Source organism: Leptosomus discolor, chromosome 5, assembly GCF_034619465.1.
Source record: "Leptosomus discolor isolate bLepDis1 chromosome 5, bLepDis1.hap2, whole genome shotgun sequence".
NCBI lineage: Eukaryota > Metazoa > Chordata > Aves > Leptosomiformes > Leptosomidae > Leptosomus > Leptosomus discolor.
Genome location: NC_141395.1, coordinates 22,994,255 through 23,010,009, shown reverse-complemented (window position 1 = coordinate 23,010,009; position 15,755 = coordinate 22,994,255). Strand labels below are relative to the sequence as shown.

At 37.6% G+C, this 15,755-nt stretch overlaps 1 protein-coding gene across 1 annotated transcript in view; it reads left to right on the top strand.

Moving 5' to 3' along the window:
- Window positions 1-15,755, top strand: part of TLK1 (tousled like kinase 1) — a 71,254-nt gene that overhangs the window by 40,425 nt on the left and 15,074 nt on the right. Inside the window, exons 7-12 of the mRNA XM_086466077.1 lie at window positions 12-101; window positions 942-1,034; window positions 2,254-2,364; window positions 4,092-4,228; window positions 5,464-5,652; window positions 13,941-14,007. Of these exons, the coding sequence (XP_086322203.1) occupies window positions 12-101; window positions 942-1,034; window positions 2,254-2,364; window positions 4,092-4,228; window positions 5,464-5,652; window positions 13,941-14,007 (687 nt within the window). The remainder of the gene's footprint in view (window positions 1-11; window positions 102-941; window positions 1,035-2,253; window positions 2,365-4,091; window positions 4,229-5,463; window positions 5,653-13,940; window positions 14,008-15,755) is intronic.

The window sequence follows — 15,755 nt, the reverse complement described above, 5'->3', positions numbered from 1 at the left end:
ATGCATTCCAGGTTCGACAGAATAGTCCTTCTCCTACTTCATTAGCTTTCGGGGACCACCCTATCACGCAACCAAAGCAGTTATCTTTTAAAATTACTCAGGTAACTATTTTTGAGTAGGGCTATCCTATATCACTTCAGACTGTAGAAAAAACCTGATAGATAGTTTATTTCTTTGTCTTTCAACTTCTTCTAATCTCTTGAAGGCTTTCAAAAGCTTTGCTCTTTACAGTCTGCTGAAGCATTTTTCTGTTAAGCAGCTCATAATTTAAATCTCTCTGATTAGTTTTGTATTCCTTGCTTGCTTGCTTCCTACATTGCACTTCATGAGTAGTAAGATGACCATGTCATTGATAGGCTTTTGCTCAAGGTTTTAGCAGTTGTGTGATCTTAGAAGTAAAGGCTGCTCTTTCAGGCAGTATTTGAAGTGACAGCTCCTGTTGTCATATTGCATTTAAAATACGATATTGAAAAAGAAAAATGAGATGGTAATCAAAATGATCAAGATACAGTTCTGTCATTACTTTTAAAAGCCAAAAGCAAGTGTTTTAATCCTTTCTGCCGTTTCTGACATGATCTGTTCTTTCTCAAGTTAGTCAGAACAAGGCTATTTCACCTGTTGACCAAATACAGAGATTTAAAGTAATTAGCTGACATTTACATTCTTGCCCTGTTTTATGTTTTTTTTATGAACAACAACTTTTCAATTAGTGATGAAATCTTTTAACACCGTTCATGATTTATCCCAGCTGTTCAGGGGTCCTCATGAAGAGGGGAAGCAGTTCTGAATAAGAACCTTCCATGTCACTTTAAAAACACTTGGAAATAGGATGTGCTGGTCTTGTTGAATGTTTTAAAGTAGTTTATTTCTCTGTGTAACAAAGATGAGAAAAATAATGCTGTAATTGTTAAAGGATAAATATTTCAAAATGTTCTTTTTAGACTGATCTCACAATGCTGAAATTAGCTGCACTAGAAAGTAATAAAAATCAAGACTTGGAAAAGAAAGAAGGTCGTATAGATGACTTACTCAGGGTAAGTGTTAGACATGGGGTGAAGATATTTGTTCAGAAAAACAGTGAATCTGAGGCAAATATTTTAAATGTTTGAATAAGCCTTGTTTTTAAAAATTGCCCTGGAGTTACCTAAATTAAAAGGTGAAATGAGTTCTTAATTTTTGTAATTTTTTTTTTCTGAAAATCCAAGAAGTCTATAAAATTAAATGCATAAGGGTTTTTTTTCTGCTTCTGTGCTACTGTTTGTTAATAATTAAATATTTTTATAGAATTTCTGAATGTACAGAGAAAGTTGATGCTGTTTTGCAGGCAGTTGATTAATTCTTTAAGTTTGTAATACAATTTCACGTAAGAGGTCGGGTTTTGTTGTACTAATTGTGGATAGCAGTTATCAGTGGGACAACTGTTGGCAGTTTCAGAATGGAGATGATTGTGACAGAAATTATTATGGGCAATAAATAACTATTCATGAGAAACCTATGCTATACTGTGCTCTTAAGACTCGTTTTCAGAAAAAAAAATCTTAATGCTTCTGCTCTTGAAAGAAGTGTTGGAGAGGTGATATATAGAAATATGAAACAATTTGTAGTCTGTTTAGTGTTTATATGTGGACAAGTACATATTAACCTATGCAGTCATACATTATAAAATTGTGTATGTGAACTGTTTTAGGACATACTCAACAGTATGGGATAGACAAATCTAACCTTTTTTTAAAATAAAATAATTTAGTTTTAAACAAAATAATATCAATGTGGGTTTTTTTAAGGTAATAAGTTAAATATAATTGGGTCGTAGGGAACTTGTTAAACTTAATTGAATAATAGTCGAAACTTCTACAATTGTGAATTTTTTGTTTCCTTTTAAATGAAAAACGTTGGGATTTCACGTGACTTCAGCAATCAGATGTAAAGGATCTGGAGCTAAAATTAAACTTCCCGTTTAACACTGGAGGACTAGAAAAGTGATCAGTAGAATGGTTTTATATGTTAATTATATGCTGAATGCTCTGTAATACAGCGTGCAGCTCAGTGTAAAGGAAGTAAAAAAGGAAGCAAGGTATCCTTCTACAAATTGGGAAAGATCTATCACATGAGATTTTTGCCTATAGATATATATGTTTTATGCATGTTCCTTAGTTTAGTCATGTGAAGGTAGATACCTTTATTTTCTGTGACAGCTGATCAAAAAAAATGGTGTTTCGATACATCTTTTCAAAATTTATGTATGTTCATTAGGCTAACTGTGATCTTAGAAGACAAATAGATGAACAACAAAAGCTACTTGAAAAATATAAAGAAAGGTTAAACAAATGCATTTCAATGAGCAAGAAGCTTCTGATTGAAAAGGTAAGTTTACTTTTAAAGTATTTGTGATAAAAACTTTGAGGGTGCTGTAGAACTCCATTATCAGCCCTTCATTTTCACTATTTCGCATTAGTCTTTGAGACTGAAACTTCATATGCATGGTCTCTATCTGGAAGTGTGTGTTTTTTATAAGCCTGAATAGGCAAAATAGAATGTTGACTCTTTTTCAGATTGTGGAAAATGTGACCTTTCTAATTTAAGGGGGGGGTTCCCATCATGAGTAATTCAGATATAGCAAAGCATAAAAGGTCAGAATTTAGTGTGTGGTAAATTTTCTGGACAAACTTTAAGAATAAGATTACAGTGGATGAAAAGATTTCTGAACGTAATCGGTTGTGAAGAAGAGACTGATAAAATCTCTTTGTGAGACAACTTAAGTGGCTGAGATAATTTTTGATCTAAAGTGATAAAATGCTATGTTAGCTCAGAATTAATGGAAACAAGCAAATGAAGGTGATCATTTACATTCATGCTACTATGACAGAAATATTTATTTCAAATTTAATGCCAATTATAGTTAAACTAGCAGAATTTCTTAAAAGACAAGGATACCTTGTTTATCTCTTCTTTAAAATAGCCTTATTTAAAAAAATATTAATGAAAAGGCAATAGAAAATCAACTTATTACAAATTAGGATACAAAAAAGGTAAACAGCCAAGTCTGTTCCCTAACACTAGCCGCTAGATGCTGCTGTCAGATACAAGGGCACCAACTGATCCATTAGAGGATTAGGGAGTTTCCTTGCTAGCATGCCATAAATAAATTATTGCAGTCCTTTTTAAGTTCCAGCATGAGGGGAATCCAGACAAAAGACTCATCAGATCTGTTGAGCGTGATGCAATACGGACACCTTCAGACTGAGAATATCGTATGAGCCATTTTTCATGAAAGGCCATGCAGGCCTTCTCTTCAGTGCAGAAGTCTGTTTGCACAAAGATCCTTAATTCTGTCAACTTCTCTCACTTTTTTTTGTGTGTGTGTGTGATTTTGAGCCATAGGCATTTCTTAAGAAACAAGCGTTTGTAACAATTAAAGAAGTTTCTGTCCATCAGCAGTGTTCACAGTGCTCTTCTTGTGCTGAAGCAGACTAGGCAGACTCAGTCACTTATCTCAAGGAGGCTTGTGGTAGTAATGACTAGTTCTGAGATGAACATCTGTTTCTGTTGCTGCAAGTGAATATCTGATTGCAGTTAAGTCTACCTGCAGTGCATTGCCACACAGAGATTCCTGAGCTCAGTCAGTTTGGTACAAGTAGTAACAGAGATGCTCCATCAAGGGAGTTTCCAGACTAAGTATAGTAGGTGCGCTCTTCTTGATATCTAAGCAGGCTCATTTAGTATAATGGGCATGTACAGGCATAATCTTAGTTATATGCCTGTATGATGCTGATGATCTCAGTTTTGCTGTATTTACAAATAAAATGTTTTGTTAATTATGAAGAACAGTGAACTTTATAGGAAAACTGAGCCACTCAGACTTTTTTTTTGTGCACAAATCGTTGTTAGTTAGTACCAGTTCTGACAACTGCAGAAGTTTGAGTTCTGCGGAAATTAGAATAAATGGAGTAAAGTAATGAAAAGATATTTTCATCTACTCTTTTTTTCCCTCACTTAGAAAGTTGTTGGAGGAAACAATCCTGAGTGTTTTTACTGACTTTTTGAACACTTTAGTGTTACTAAATACTATTTTTTTGTTGTTGTTTTCTTAGAGCACGCAGGAAAAACTGGCAAGCAGAGAGAAGAGCATGCAAGACAGATTACGCCTGGGGCATTTTACAACAGTTCGTCATGGTGCTTCATTTACTGAACAGTGGACAGATGGCTTTGCATTTCAAAATCTTGTGAAGTTAGTCAATGCTATGTTCTTAAAATTCTCACTAATTGTTAGTTCCCTCTAGTGGATTTTTTTATTACTAAGGTTCTAGGATTGGAGCGGCTTTTCATACGTTGTGTTCTGCTTTGCCTTTTGAAGGCTAAGAATACAGTACAGAACTCCTTTAATCAACTGAGAGAACACTAAGGTTTGGTATCTTTGAAAAACAGTTTGGTTTCACTTGATTTTAACTATCCTTAAAAAAGCATGAATGTACTAAATGAGCAGCGTGTAATTATTCAGCTCAGCTGGTAGAAAGAGCTGTAAAACTAAATCAGTGATTTTTCAAGCAGCATGTATCACTGGTGGTCACTGGGGCAGATGAGGCCTGTGAAGTTCTCATTCGTCACATAGTGCTGCATATCCATCACTGTAGCAGCTTTTTCAGGGATCCAGCTCCTCAGTGCCGTGAAAGAGGAGTGACAAATCTGGCAGCCTCAGATAGGGTCTAGTGCAAGTGGGTGGGGGAAAGCAGCCACCTGGGAAAGAGCTGCTGTGACAGGTATTTCAGCAGAGATAGAGCCAAGGAAAGGACCCCTGGGAGACCATCAGAGATGGTGGTAAAACAATTATGCAATGCCCTGGAAGATGTTCTTTGGTAACGAGTCTGCTTCAATCTTTGGACATTGTATGTATAAAAAAGTGATTCACCAGGGGTTTAGTTTTTGAAGGGCAATATGTAGTCATAGCATTATGTGATTGTCTAGGGCATTGTTGGGGTTTTTCTTAAGACAAGCTTAAAAAGAGTATGTATATGTGTTTTGCATAAAATCTGTAATTGTTTGCCATACAACCAAACCGGTGGTTTATTTGGGAACGGTCAGATCAAATTCAGTATTTGGCCTATAAAAATGAAGTACTTTGTCTCTGTTACACTTCTTTTGATGGTATAAAAGAAGGTATCCAACAGCTCAGATACTTTCTTTTTTTTTTTCTTCTTTTTCTAGTGCAGAAATCGTGTGTAACACTTCAAAACCAAAACAACCTCAAAACAACCCCCCACCGTGTATTTCAAAACTAAATTGTGCCAAAACGCCAGCAAAATTTTTCACTCATGAAGAGCACTGGTGTTCTTTTTCCTAGGAAACATTTTCATGTGCACAGAAAGTTTTCTAAAAATTTCTTAATGTTTTATCAGTTGAAAAAAATGGTTCTTCAAAAAATGCAAAATGATGAAACTTTAATAAAGCTTTTTTTGGGGTTTACAGGCAGCAAGAATGGGTGAATCAACAAAGGGAAGACATTGAAAGGCAAAGAAAGCTCCTGGCCAAGCGAAAGCCTCCAACTACAAATAATTCTCAGGCACCATCTGCCAATTCTGAACCCAAGCAGAGGAAAAATAAAGCTGTGAATGGGGCAGAAAACGATCCCTTTGTTAGACCCAATTTACCACAGCTGTAAGTTTAACATTTCAATCAGTCTTTTACATAAATTCTCAGATATTGTCTGTGTGAGTTCTATTCAAATAACAGCATAAAAAGACACTCAGTATATTCAGCAGCTATATTCTCACTGACGACTTGCTGATGTTAGGGAAATTTGCACCACTGCCTATGAAGATGTCGTACAATTGCCCAATTTATTTTTGGTAAAGTCACCAGAGAAAAGCCCATTCTGTGTTTATGCAATGTTCCTTCTGTTTTCCTGACCTAGAGGAGTTCTTATTCTGGTCTCCCACTCTTGTAATGTCGCTGATGCTGTTGAACTTTTCTTGCTCTCCATTGGCTTAGGAGCCTCTTTTTTAGTTGGAGATCATTTCATTTTTCATATAACAGTCTATCTGAGAAGAAAAGTTCTTTTCAGCCTTTAGTATTTGAAGACGTATCTAAAAACAAATGGAAAAAATGTGTTTGGGTTTTTTTTCCTTTCTGAATGCTAGATCCTGAGAGCAACTGTCAGAAGTTACTGATCGCATTTCACATATTGACAATGTTGAAATTTTTTATCATTTAAACACAAAAATTGAGAGCTATCAAAGAATTCTCCATTTTTCAAGTGACATTTTTTTCCTGCAGACCGAAATGATATAATTCAAGGCACAGACAGATGTGTTTTTGACATTTGAGTATTTTAAGAAGTTGCTTTTTGGAAATACTAGTTATTGCCCTTGATGCTAAGAGGCTGCAGCTGATAGTGTGTCTGTTTCTAGTCAGCTTAAATAAAAAGTAAATAACTAGGGTTAAAAAAGACTAAGAAATTCATCTTGTTACTTTGCAGAAGTAGGCTACATGTGTTGAATGTGGTCACCTGTACCTCTCACTTGTGGAGGTAGTAATTTATGCCTCTGGGGATGAGGAGTAAATAAATTACTCTGGTTAGATCTGCAAAATACATATGCTTGGACTGTCAGTTTGAAGGCAGCTGCATATATTTTGCATAATGCATCATTCTTAAAGTTCACATTGTGAAATTGTTTGACTGTGACAAAAATATCATGAAAATACAGTAGTAAGGCTGGTGATGTAAGCAAATCTTGATTAGTGTTACTCGTATTTTGGTAGAGAGCTGAAGAGTCAATGCTCAATTTGATTCTTTAGTAATACTTAGTGCCTACGTTTCTTCTGCTTAGGACATAATTAATACTTCTGAATAGTACAGTAGATAATTACCATCATGTTAAAAAAACCTTTTTATTTGAATGTAATCTCTCTTAAATGTTAAAAGTAACATTTAAGTAGAGGAAAAGACCTGAAAAATTACAGAACTTTTGATTTGCCAGCTTTTGGCCATGTCTTCATTCATGTTAAATTTCTATAATCTTATTGCTGCTTTAGGAGGTGATAAAATATACATTTGGGAAAAAATACAGAAGATGGGTTCTCATTATTAAGTAGGACAAAATTAATTCCTGAATTAGACTTCTGTATATTTTCTGGTGTTATGCGGTTGTAAATAATTTCCAAATGACTAAAAACTTCACATTTTCGTTTCATTTGACTTAACCAGTTACATGTTAAATTCTTGCTGGTTACAGAATTGCCAAGAGAACAATCAGAATTGCCCTTTTGTATGTAATGCTAGCATAAATGTAAACTGTTACTGAATCAAAACTGTTTTGCCTTTAAGTATCCTAATTAGATCATTATATAATCTAGATAAGAGATTGCTTACCTCTATGATAAGCTTATAAATTTTGTTTCAGACCTTGGAGAGGGTCTGTAATGTGTCCTGAGATCACAGAATCGTTAAGCTGCATCATGCTCTTCAGCCTTTACTTGAAAGGGTTTTTTAAATGTTTGTATTTAGGATTCGTTATAACTTTATATAGTAGTGTTATGTGTTGACTCCTCTCTGTTTCTCAGTACAGAATTAAATATGCTTTGTGTATCTTGGTAAAACAACTATTAATTGTGTGCTTCCATTTTAGAGTAAACTTGTCGTCTACTGTATGTGAGTCCCTCCTATTACATTGTGCTTATCACTGTTCCTGTGTTACTTCAGAAGTAATGATCATAATTAGTATAGCCAAATGGAACAGTTTCTGGTTATATGAGGCATGGGGAAATGTAGAACTGCTTGAGATTAATGAACTAAACCATTAGTAAATCAGTACAACATATATGCAAGTGATTAGGCAGATCTTTTTTAAACAAACAACTTGCTAGCAGTTGTTAGCAACAAGTGTCTCTACCACTGTGTTGTTTGCTTTAGAAGATGTCTCCAGCTGCAGATACTGACAAACAAAATGATGTATAAGTTTGTAAGAAGCAGTATTTTTGAAGGCCTTTCTGAAAACAGGTGTTAAGTGTTTTGAAATGGATTGAAGGTACTGCCTGAGGTATTCTTAATAAGGGCATTTTTTTAGTTTAGCTGAATATACTATGGTCTCTGATACCAATTTAAAAGCAAAATTTTTGCACTGAAGTTATTAGTATAAAAGTGGCCATCTGCCACTGTCCTGTGAGTGAATGATGGGTTTGGTGTTTAAATAACACGCACAGATGAGTCTAAACACTGTCCTGGTTTTGCATCATTCTTTCTCTTTTTGTGGCCCAAACCAAAACTAAAAAGTAGTTTCAATTTTGAGACATCTCTTTTCTGCTAAGCAAAGTGATTTTATTAGTCTTACATGAAAGAAATACTTTGGAATTTATTTAAAGAAAAAAACCACCTATTTGAAGTAGAGCTTGCCACCTTAGCCCTGGAAAAATCTGTTTCAAAACTCTATTCTAAATTCTTCAGAGACTGGAGAGATTATAATACTAGTCCCTGCTTCTTGGAATCAGTTCTTATTTCACTAGACAATTATTTTGAGGAGCAACATTTTATTTAGTTTAGGTGGTGTAGTCCTTCCTGTGCAACTTCAGCCATTTCAGTTCTGTTCACTTCCCAGTCACCTCTTCCTCTGCTTTCCAGTTCCTCCATGGGAGTCTGCATGCATCATTGTCCCTGCATGCGATTTGGAATAGGAGAGCAGAGCGAGCTGGCAGAGTTTGTTACTTTAGCTGAACAAATGCATCATTTAGAGGGAGCAGTCTGTTCTGTATGGAACAAATAAAAATATTTTCAGAAACTTTTTCAGGCTGAAGTGCCAACAATGTGTCTGGGCTTTACAGGACAAGTAAAGACAGCTCCGGTCCTTAGGCAGTCTCTTTCTAAGGCAAACATGGAAACAATGGGCGAAAAGACCTCACGGAAGGCTTTGACTTGGTCAGCGCCTGCCTATCCTTGTAAAATTCGAGGAACTAGAGTGAGAATAAGGTTGGACAAAAAAAAGAAGCGCTTTAGAAATTGTAGCAAAAAACTTGCATGTGTGTATGGCTGTTTGGGGGCATGGCTGCGTTCTGCTATGCCTTTGTATCCAGGATGATTTTTCAACTGGGAAAAAGTGGGTGGAGAGATGGTTGTAAATGTGCCAGGCTTGATCATCGTGAAAACTAAGGAGCATGTGGCCATTTTGGTTTTTTGTCTTGTCTGTACCCACTAGTAAGAGTGTTTTGATCATAAGAGAAGGTTTTGTCTGAACTTGCAAGAAAGAAGTGCAAAGATCATCGGTTATGTCTACCCATGCATACTGTGCCAAAGCCTTTGAAATTTGGCTATGAAAATGTTGTTTACAGTCGTAAGGCTTATTTTTGCTAATTAAAAAAAAAAAAGTTTAAATTTGTGATAATCAAGCCTGTCAGGACTGGTAAGCTGTCCACTTTCTTCCAGCGACAAGTAAAGGTGGTACACCGTGACCCTACACGTCACAGGAAGATTACACTACATGTACAGAATATGTCCAGTGCTTTTTAGGGAATTTTGAGAATTCATTGTACGATAGCTCATTTTGCTGTAGACAGTTAAAATATAGCATTTAATTCACAGTAATTTTGAGTGGAAAAGAATACAGTCAGGACCAGACTGTTACCAGCTTAATTCATGCAGCTTACTGCCAGCTGAACTTTTTCCCCAGCACGCCTCAGATTAGCCTCAAGCCTGACTATCCCAACTTTTCATTTAGTGGATGGCAACAGCCTGTTTCTGGCCAACGTCCCGCCCCTATGCTCCTCAATGTTGCTTTCTCCACATCTGATGAGACGTGTGTGTCCCAGGTGATGGAGGAGCAACCCTTCTGCAGGAAATGATGGTGTCTCGTAGGTGACTTCTGTTCTCAGAAGATGCCTCCAATGTGCCACTGCACTGCAAAAGGCAGCAGGTGGATGCAGGTGGGAAGCCTTGGGCTGATAGAAAGCAGTCTCTAGGCTGGATGTTTTCAGCCTGTGCAGCAGGGTGGTGGCCTATAGCCAGAAAACAGACAGCATGCACACTGTTGTCATTTTACTGCTGTTTGTCATGTGCTATTTTAGTATGAATATGAAGTACAGTATAGGTACAGATAAAAAGTAGTAAACTCTTTCTAAAAAAAAAGTTTGCTTTTTCTGAATGTGAGGGAAAAGTTTGGTGTTTCATAAGTAAACGAACAAAATCCAGAGTGACTGTATACAGTTCAGCATTTTATACGCCTTCCTCCCAAATGTGGTGGTTGGTAACGACAGTTTCAAATTGCTGTGAATCATGCTGTGCCTCTAATAGAGTTAGATTTGTAAGGAAATAGAAAAATGGAAAACAGTCATTTGTTGGGATATAGCATGGAAACATGGAAAGAGTGACTTTGAATCTTAATGTTTTCAATATGACCTTTTACTTATGCTCTGTGCTCAAGAGGGCTATGTAAGAACTTTTTGGAAGGCAATACTTGCTAGAGCTGTCTAGGCACTTTGTCATAACTGTGTAGATAGCTGAGATTTTTTATAAAAAGGACCAGATTTCCTATATTATGTTAGTTTTTCGGGAGATCTGTGGTTTTAGTGCTCTTAGTGTTCAATGAAAATTCTGGAAGGTCATGTCATAAACTGTTTTTCCAGTGTCTTTTACTTTGGTTCAGTTTTGCTAAGCCACCTAAACACTCTTCTTCCTGAGAAAAACAAACTTCACTATCTGCATTTCTAGAAATGCACAAACCTGTAATTTATACTGCAGACAAGAATCTGGAAAGAGTAATATTCAACCTCTTCACATTGACATTGATCCTTTGCCTTTTTTAATTGAGAATTTAATCCATGTTAGAGTAGTTTGCTGGTTTAGTAGAAGTATTAAAAAAATGTCAGGGATGCTGCTGTAAGTTGTCTAGCGTGGCCTTGATGTTCTCTTGTATAGGTCTAGAGATATATTAGAGCATTATTTTCTTAAGTTTCTTGCTGTTGTTTGGACTGTACAGAGAATGCATTTCCAGCTTTCCTAGCTATTGATACACTCCATTTCACATTTGCTTTAATGCCTCTTCTGTTAAGGTGTGGTGTAAATTGTCTAAACCCAGAGGAGATTCTGCAAGGAAAAAAATATAAATATTCAGTCCAAAAATCTGATGTTAAGGGACCTTTTGCCTTTCTTGGAGAGGCAAATTTCCTCATTCTGTTGCCTTCAGACTGTTTGGGGATGTCTGTTGACTGGAATACAAGGCTGCTTTTCATTCCAGTAGGAAAAAAAGACGCAGGGTAACTTTGTATGACACTTCTTAAAAGAAGGGAAAATTTCCTTCTAAAATTCTGACAGGATGTGGTCATGGGTTCTTTGTCATCTGATCTGAATGTTTTCTATACATTATAGACCAGAAGGTTGATGAAATAACTACAGTCTTGCGAAGCTGTTTCTGTGTTCTTGGAAATTTGGGTGCTGTGGTCAAAAAAGAATCCAGCAATTCCACTAATATTCATGAAGAATATCTGATCAACTCAGTCTTGTGTCCTGGCCGAGTCAGAAAAGGAGCAGTGAAATTCAGTGTTTATGAAATCAGGAATAGAAAAGAGCTCAATGAAGGCTTCAGAACCACCAGGTTTTATCCTGAAAAGATGGACTCCTTTATTATTGTGCAAAGCATTCAACACTGACCTGCATGACATCCTTGTGTCTAAACTGGAGACTGGAGACAGACATTGATAAATGGAGCACTCAGTGGGTCAGGAATTGGCTGGATGGTCATGCTCAAAGAATCACAGTCAACGGCTTGATGTCCAAGTGGAGACTAGTGACGAGTGGCATCCCTCAGGGGTATTGAGACCGATGCTATTTAACATCTTTGTCCCATGGACAGTGGGATTGAGTGCACTCTCAGGAAGTTTGACAACAACTCCAAGCTGTGTGGTGCAGCCGACACACTGGAGGGAAGGGAGGCCATCCAGAGGGACCTTGACAGGCTGGAGAGGTGGGCCAGTGTGAACCTCATGAAGTTCAGCAAGGCCACGTGCAAGGTCCTGCGCCTGGGTTGGGGCAATCCCAAGCACAGATACAGGCTGGGCAATGAGTGGATCGAGAGCAGCCCTGCAGAGAAGGACTTGGGGGTGTTGATGGATGAGAAATGGAATATGAGCCAGCGATGTGCACTCACAGCTCAGAAAGCCAACCGCATCCTGGGCTGCATCAAAAGCAGTGTGGCCAGCAGGTTGAGGGAGGTGATTCTCCCCATCTACTCTGTTCTGGTGAGACCCCACCTGCAGTACTGCATTCAGCTCTGGGGCCCCCAGCACAAGACAGACATGGACCTGCTCAAGCAGGTCCAGAGGAGGGCCACCACAAAGATGATCGTGGGTCTGGAGCACCTCCCCAATGAGGACAGGCTGAGAGAGCTGGGGTTGTTCAGCCTGAAGAGAAGGCTCTGGGGAGACCTTCTAGCAGCCTTCCAGCGCTTAAAGGGGGCCTACAGGAAAGATGGGGAAGGGACTGTTTACCGGGGGGTGTAGTGATAGGACGAGGGGTAATGGTTTCAAACGGAAAGAGGGGAGATATAAGTTAGATATTAGGAAGAAGTTCTTTACTGTGAGGGTGATGAGGCCCTGGAAGAGGTTGCCCAGAGAAGTTGTGGCTGCCCCCTCCCTGGCAGTGTTCAAGGCCGGATTGGATGGGGCTTTGAGCAACCTGGTCTAGTGGAAGGTGTTCCTGCCCGTGGCAGGGGGGTTGGAACTGGGTGATCTTTGAGGTCCTTTCCAACCCAAACCATTCAATGATTCTGTGGTTAACGACTTTTGAGGCTCAATAAATACAGGGTTTAGATTTCTGCAAATTCTATTGAAGTTGGCATTTGCTGTAAGAGAAATCTGAATCGGTGTCCCTCAGCTCTAGGGAAACTACTAGACACTAGTTCCTTAGACTTGCAGTATGAACAGCATGTATAGCCTTCTGAACACTTTATATAACTTACCTTCCCAGGACAGTTGATGATTGAACCCACTAAAACATGGACTTTGTGAAAAAGTATTATACTATTAGATTTAGCTTTACATCATGCAAGAGATGGTAGATCTAGGCAAAACAATAAAGTATTTAATTTTAATTTGTTCATAGGGATTTGTGTGAATCCTTTCAAGGGGGTCACGCTTCTTTCTCCTTCCCCATCCCCTGTTGCCCTTCATCATGCATGTATGATTTCTTCTCTGAAACTTGAAGTCTCTTTAGTTTCTTTTCTTTGGTGTTTTTTTTTCTGTGTCTTGTTGTTGTTGTTCATTTGTCAGATGGATACTGCATGCAGTCAGTTCATGGGTTTCTTGGTTACTAATCCATATGAACACTCTAGATCCTCTGGATGATAAATGACTTTGTGTCCTAGCAAGTCTACAGGCAGTGAGGGACCACTGAATTAATTGTAGCCAGGAATCTTTTTCTCAAAGGAAGATGAAAAGAGAAAAAGCAGGAGTTGCGTGCCAATTTAAAACTGGATTTGTGGTCTCATGCAAAATGTAGTGTTAATGAACTTGGAATGTATGGTTTTGCACTATATTCTTTTAGATCACAGCTCAAAAATCCAGTGTTATCAGTCTTGTCTTGTCAGTTTCTGGATCTCCGTCCTTTGGTTCATTAAGTGTTAGAGTTGAGAACCAAACAGTGGAGTAACATCAGCTAAAATACTGAGATGGTGATGTGATTCAGGATGCACCCAGCTGATCTAACAGGCTGTCTCCAGTGGGAGAGGCAGTTAATATTCCGGAATACCAGACACAGGCATTTTATAAGTATGTTTTGACCCTGAAATTATGCACGCGGTGTTCAGATGGTTCAAAAGTGTAGTCCTAGTGTTGTGGTAGTAAATAATTAACATAAGGTACTGTATTTACTGTAGTATTTAAGTAAGAATGCTATTGTTTTGCTTACCATCATATAAAAGCTATAATTAAATGTTTGTTTTGTGGGGTTGTTTTTTTTTTTTCAGTTTAACTCTAGCAGAGTATCACGAACAGGAAGAAATTTTCAAACTTCGATTAGGACATCTCAAAAAGGTATGTATATGGTCAGTTACTCTAAGACTTTTTTTTGACCATGCCCAAACCCATAAAAATTAGTACAATCAAAATAAGGAGGGCTCTTGTTGAGAGCTATCTGATTAGAAAACATACTAAAAGTGCTGTACAATTTTATGCCTAATAGTGGCTTTCCTTTTTTTTTTTTTTGGTGCAACTTGCTACGAACATTGGGAGTATAGGGGAGTAGTAGTGAGTCCATCCAGCGTGACACTGTACTGATCCCTTGAATCCTTCTAACAGTGGTAACGGTGATGGTGCCACCAATACTGCTTGTGTTTCAGAGCTGAGGAAGTGGAGTCAGCCAAGTTTGATATATGGACTTTGTATGTTAGTTTTTGATCTTTAAAAAGGTCCAATTTACAAAACATTGCATTTCTGAATAACTATAATGTTTAGATCATCTGCAGTATCCACTTCAGTTGTTACCAGTTAGCATACTACTGATTGCAAGAGAGAATATAATTCTCCTACTTTTATGGAAAAGCTTTTCTTTGTATCTTAAATTATTTTTGCAGTCAGATACTTTTCTCCATGTTTTTTTCCATGCCTTAACTTTTTGAAGTCTAATGGAAATGTCAAGTTACATATGAGGGAAGCTGTTACAGAGTTGTTTAATAGCTGGGTTTTGGGTTTTTTTTTTCCACCTTGAGCATTAATGCTGTTCACCTTGAGCATTAATACTCTGTATAGGAAGGAACTTCCTTGGCTAAGTGCCAGAGGGGAAATAGAAGTTGTTTCTTAGCAAATCACATTTGAATATATCTGAAAACAATGATAAAAATATGTACTTGCATTTTAATTCTTATGTGCAATACAGATTTTGTCATTAACTAAGGAAATTTATTTTGTTACCTTCTTTTTACATGTCTGTATTTCTTCCCTAGTGCTTCTTTGCTGGTTACATTCTTTTCCTTCTTTCCTTCTGCATATGCTGTTTTGCTGTCTGCTCTTCTTGATTTTCACTCTCCAGATGCTTCCCTGGTGCTCTTATTTTTGGTGCCCTATACATGCTGCCACCACCAGTTTTCTTTTCCTTCTGGTCCTCAGGAAATTCTTTTCCAGCTAGCAGCTTTGGTCCTGGAGAGAAGCTCTTGTTTTCTCACTTTCTTTTATATAGCAGTGACCTGAGGCAGCTAAGCTGGTTCATTCTTGCTTAAAGGTATTCACAGCCTGAGTGTCCTAAATAACAGCTGGAAACAATGCAACCAGCCAGTTCTCTTTGGACTAACATTGGCCTATGAACCACATTTTGGGAACCACTGAATTGCATAATATATGAACAAAAAAGCCCAAAAGAGGCATAACTGATGGATTTTTTGTGTCAGCCTTTGGGAAGAACGTAGACAATTGTGTGTGTATATAAGTGTGTGGCCTTTTGCAGGAAGAGAAGGCCTACAGTTCTTTATGAAGGACTATTGGGTTATGAGGAACTGCATATCATTTCAGGATATTTAAGAGAACTGCAAGGAGTAATTTAAATGTATTTTAAAAAAAGAGTTCAACACTGTATAAACAGGAAAAAAAAAAAAACTACCTTGACATTATGTGTTAGGAAAAACAAATGGTCAACCCAGATCTGCTAGCAGATTAGTGTTACTTAGTCCAGCTTTTAAATTACTAGGAATTTGATTTTCATTTTCTGAATGGGGGTTCACCTGGTGTCTTGTTTTGGGATGAGAATTTTTTTCCTTTACTTTTGGGGAGGGATTCAGGATATCCACTGA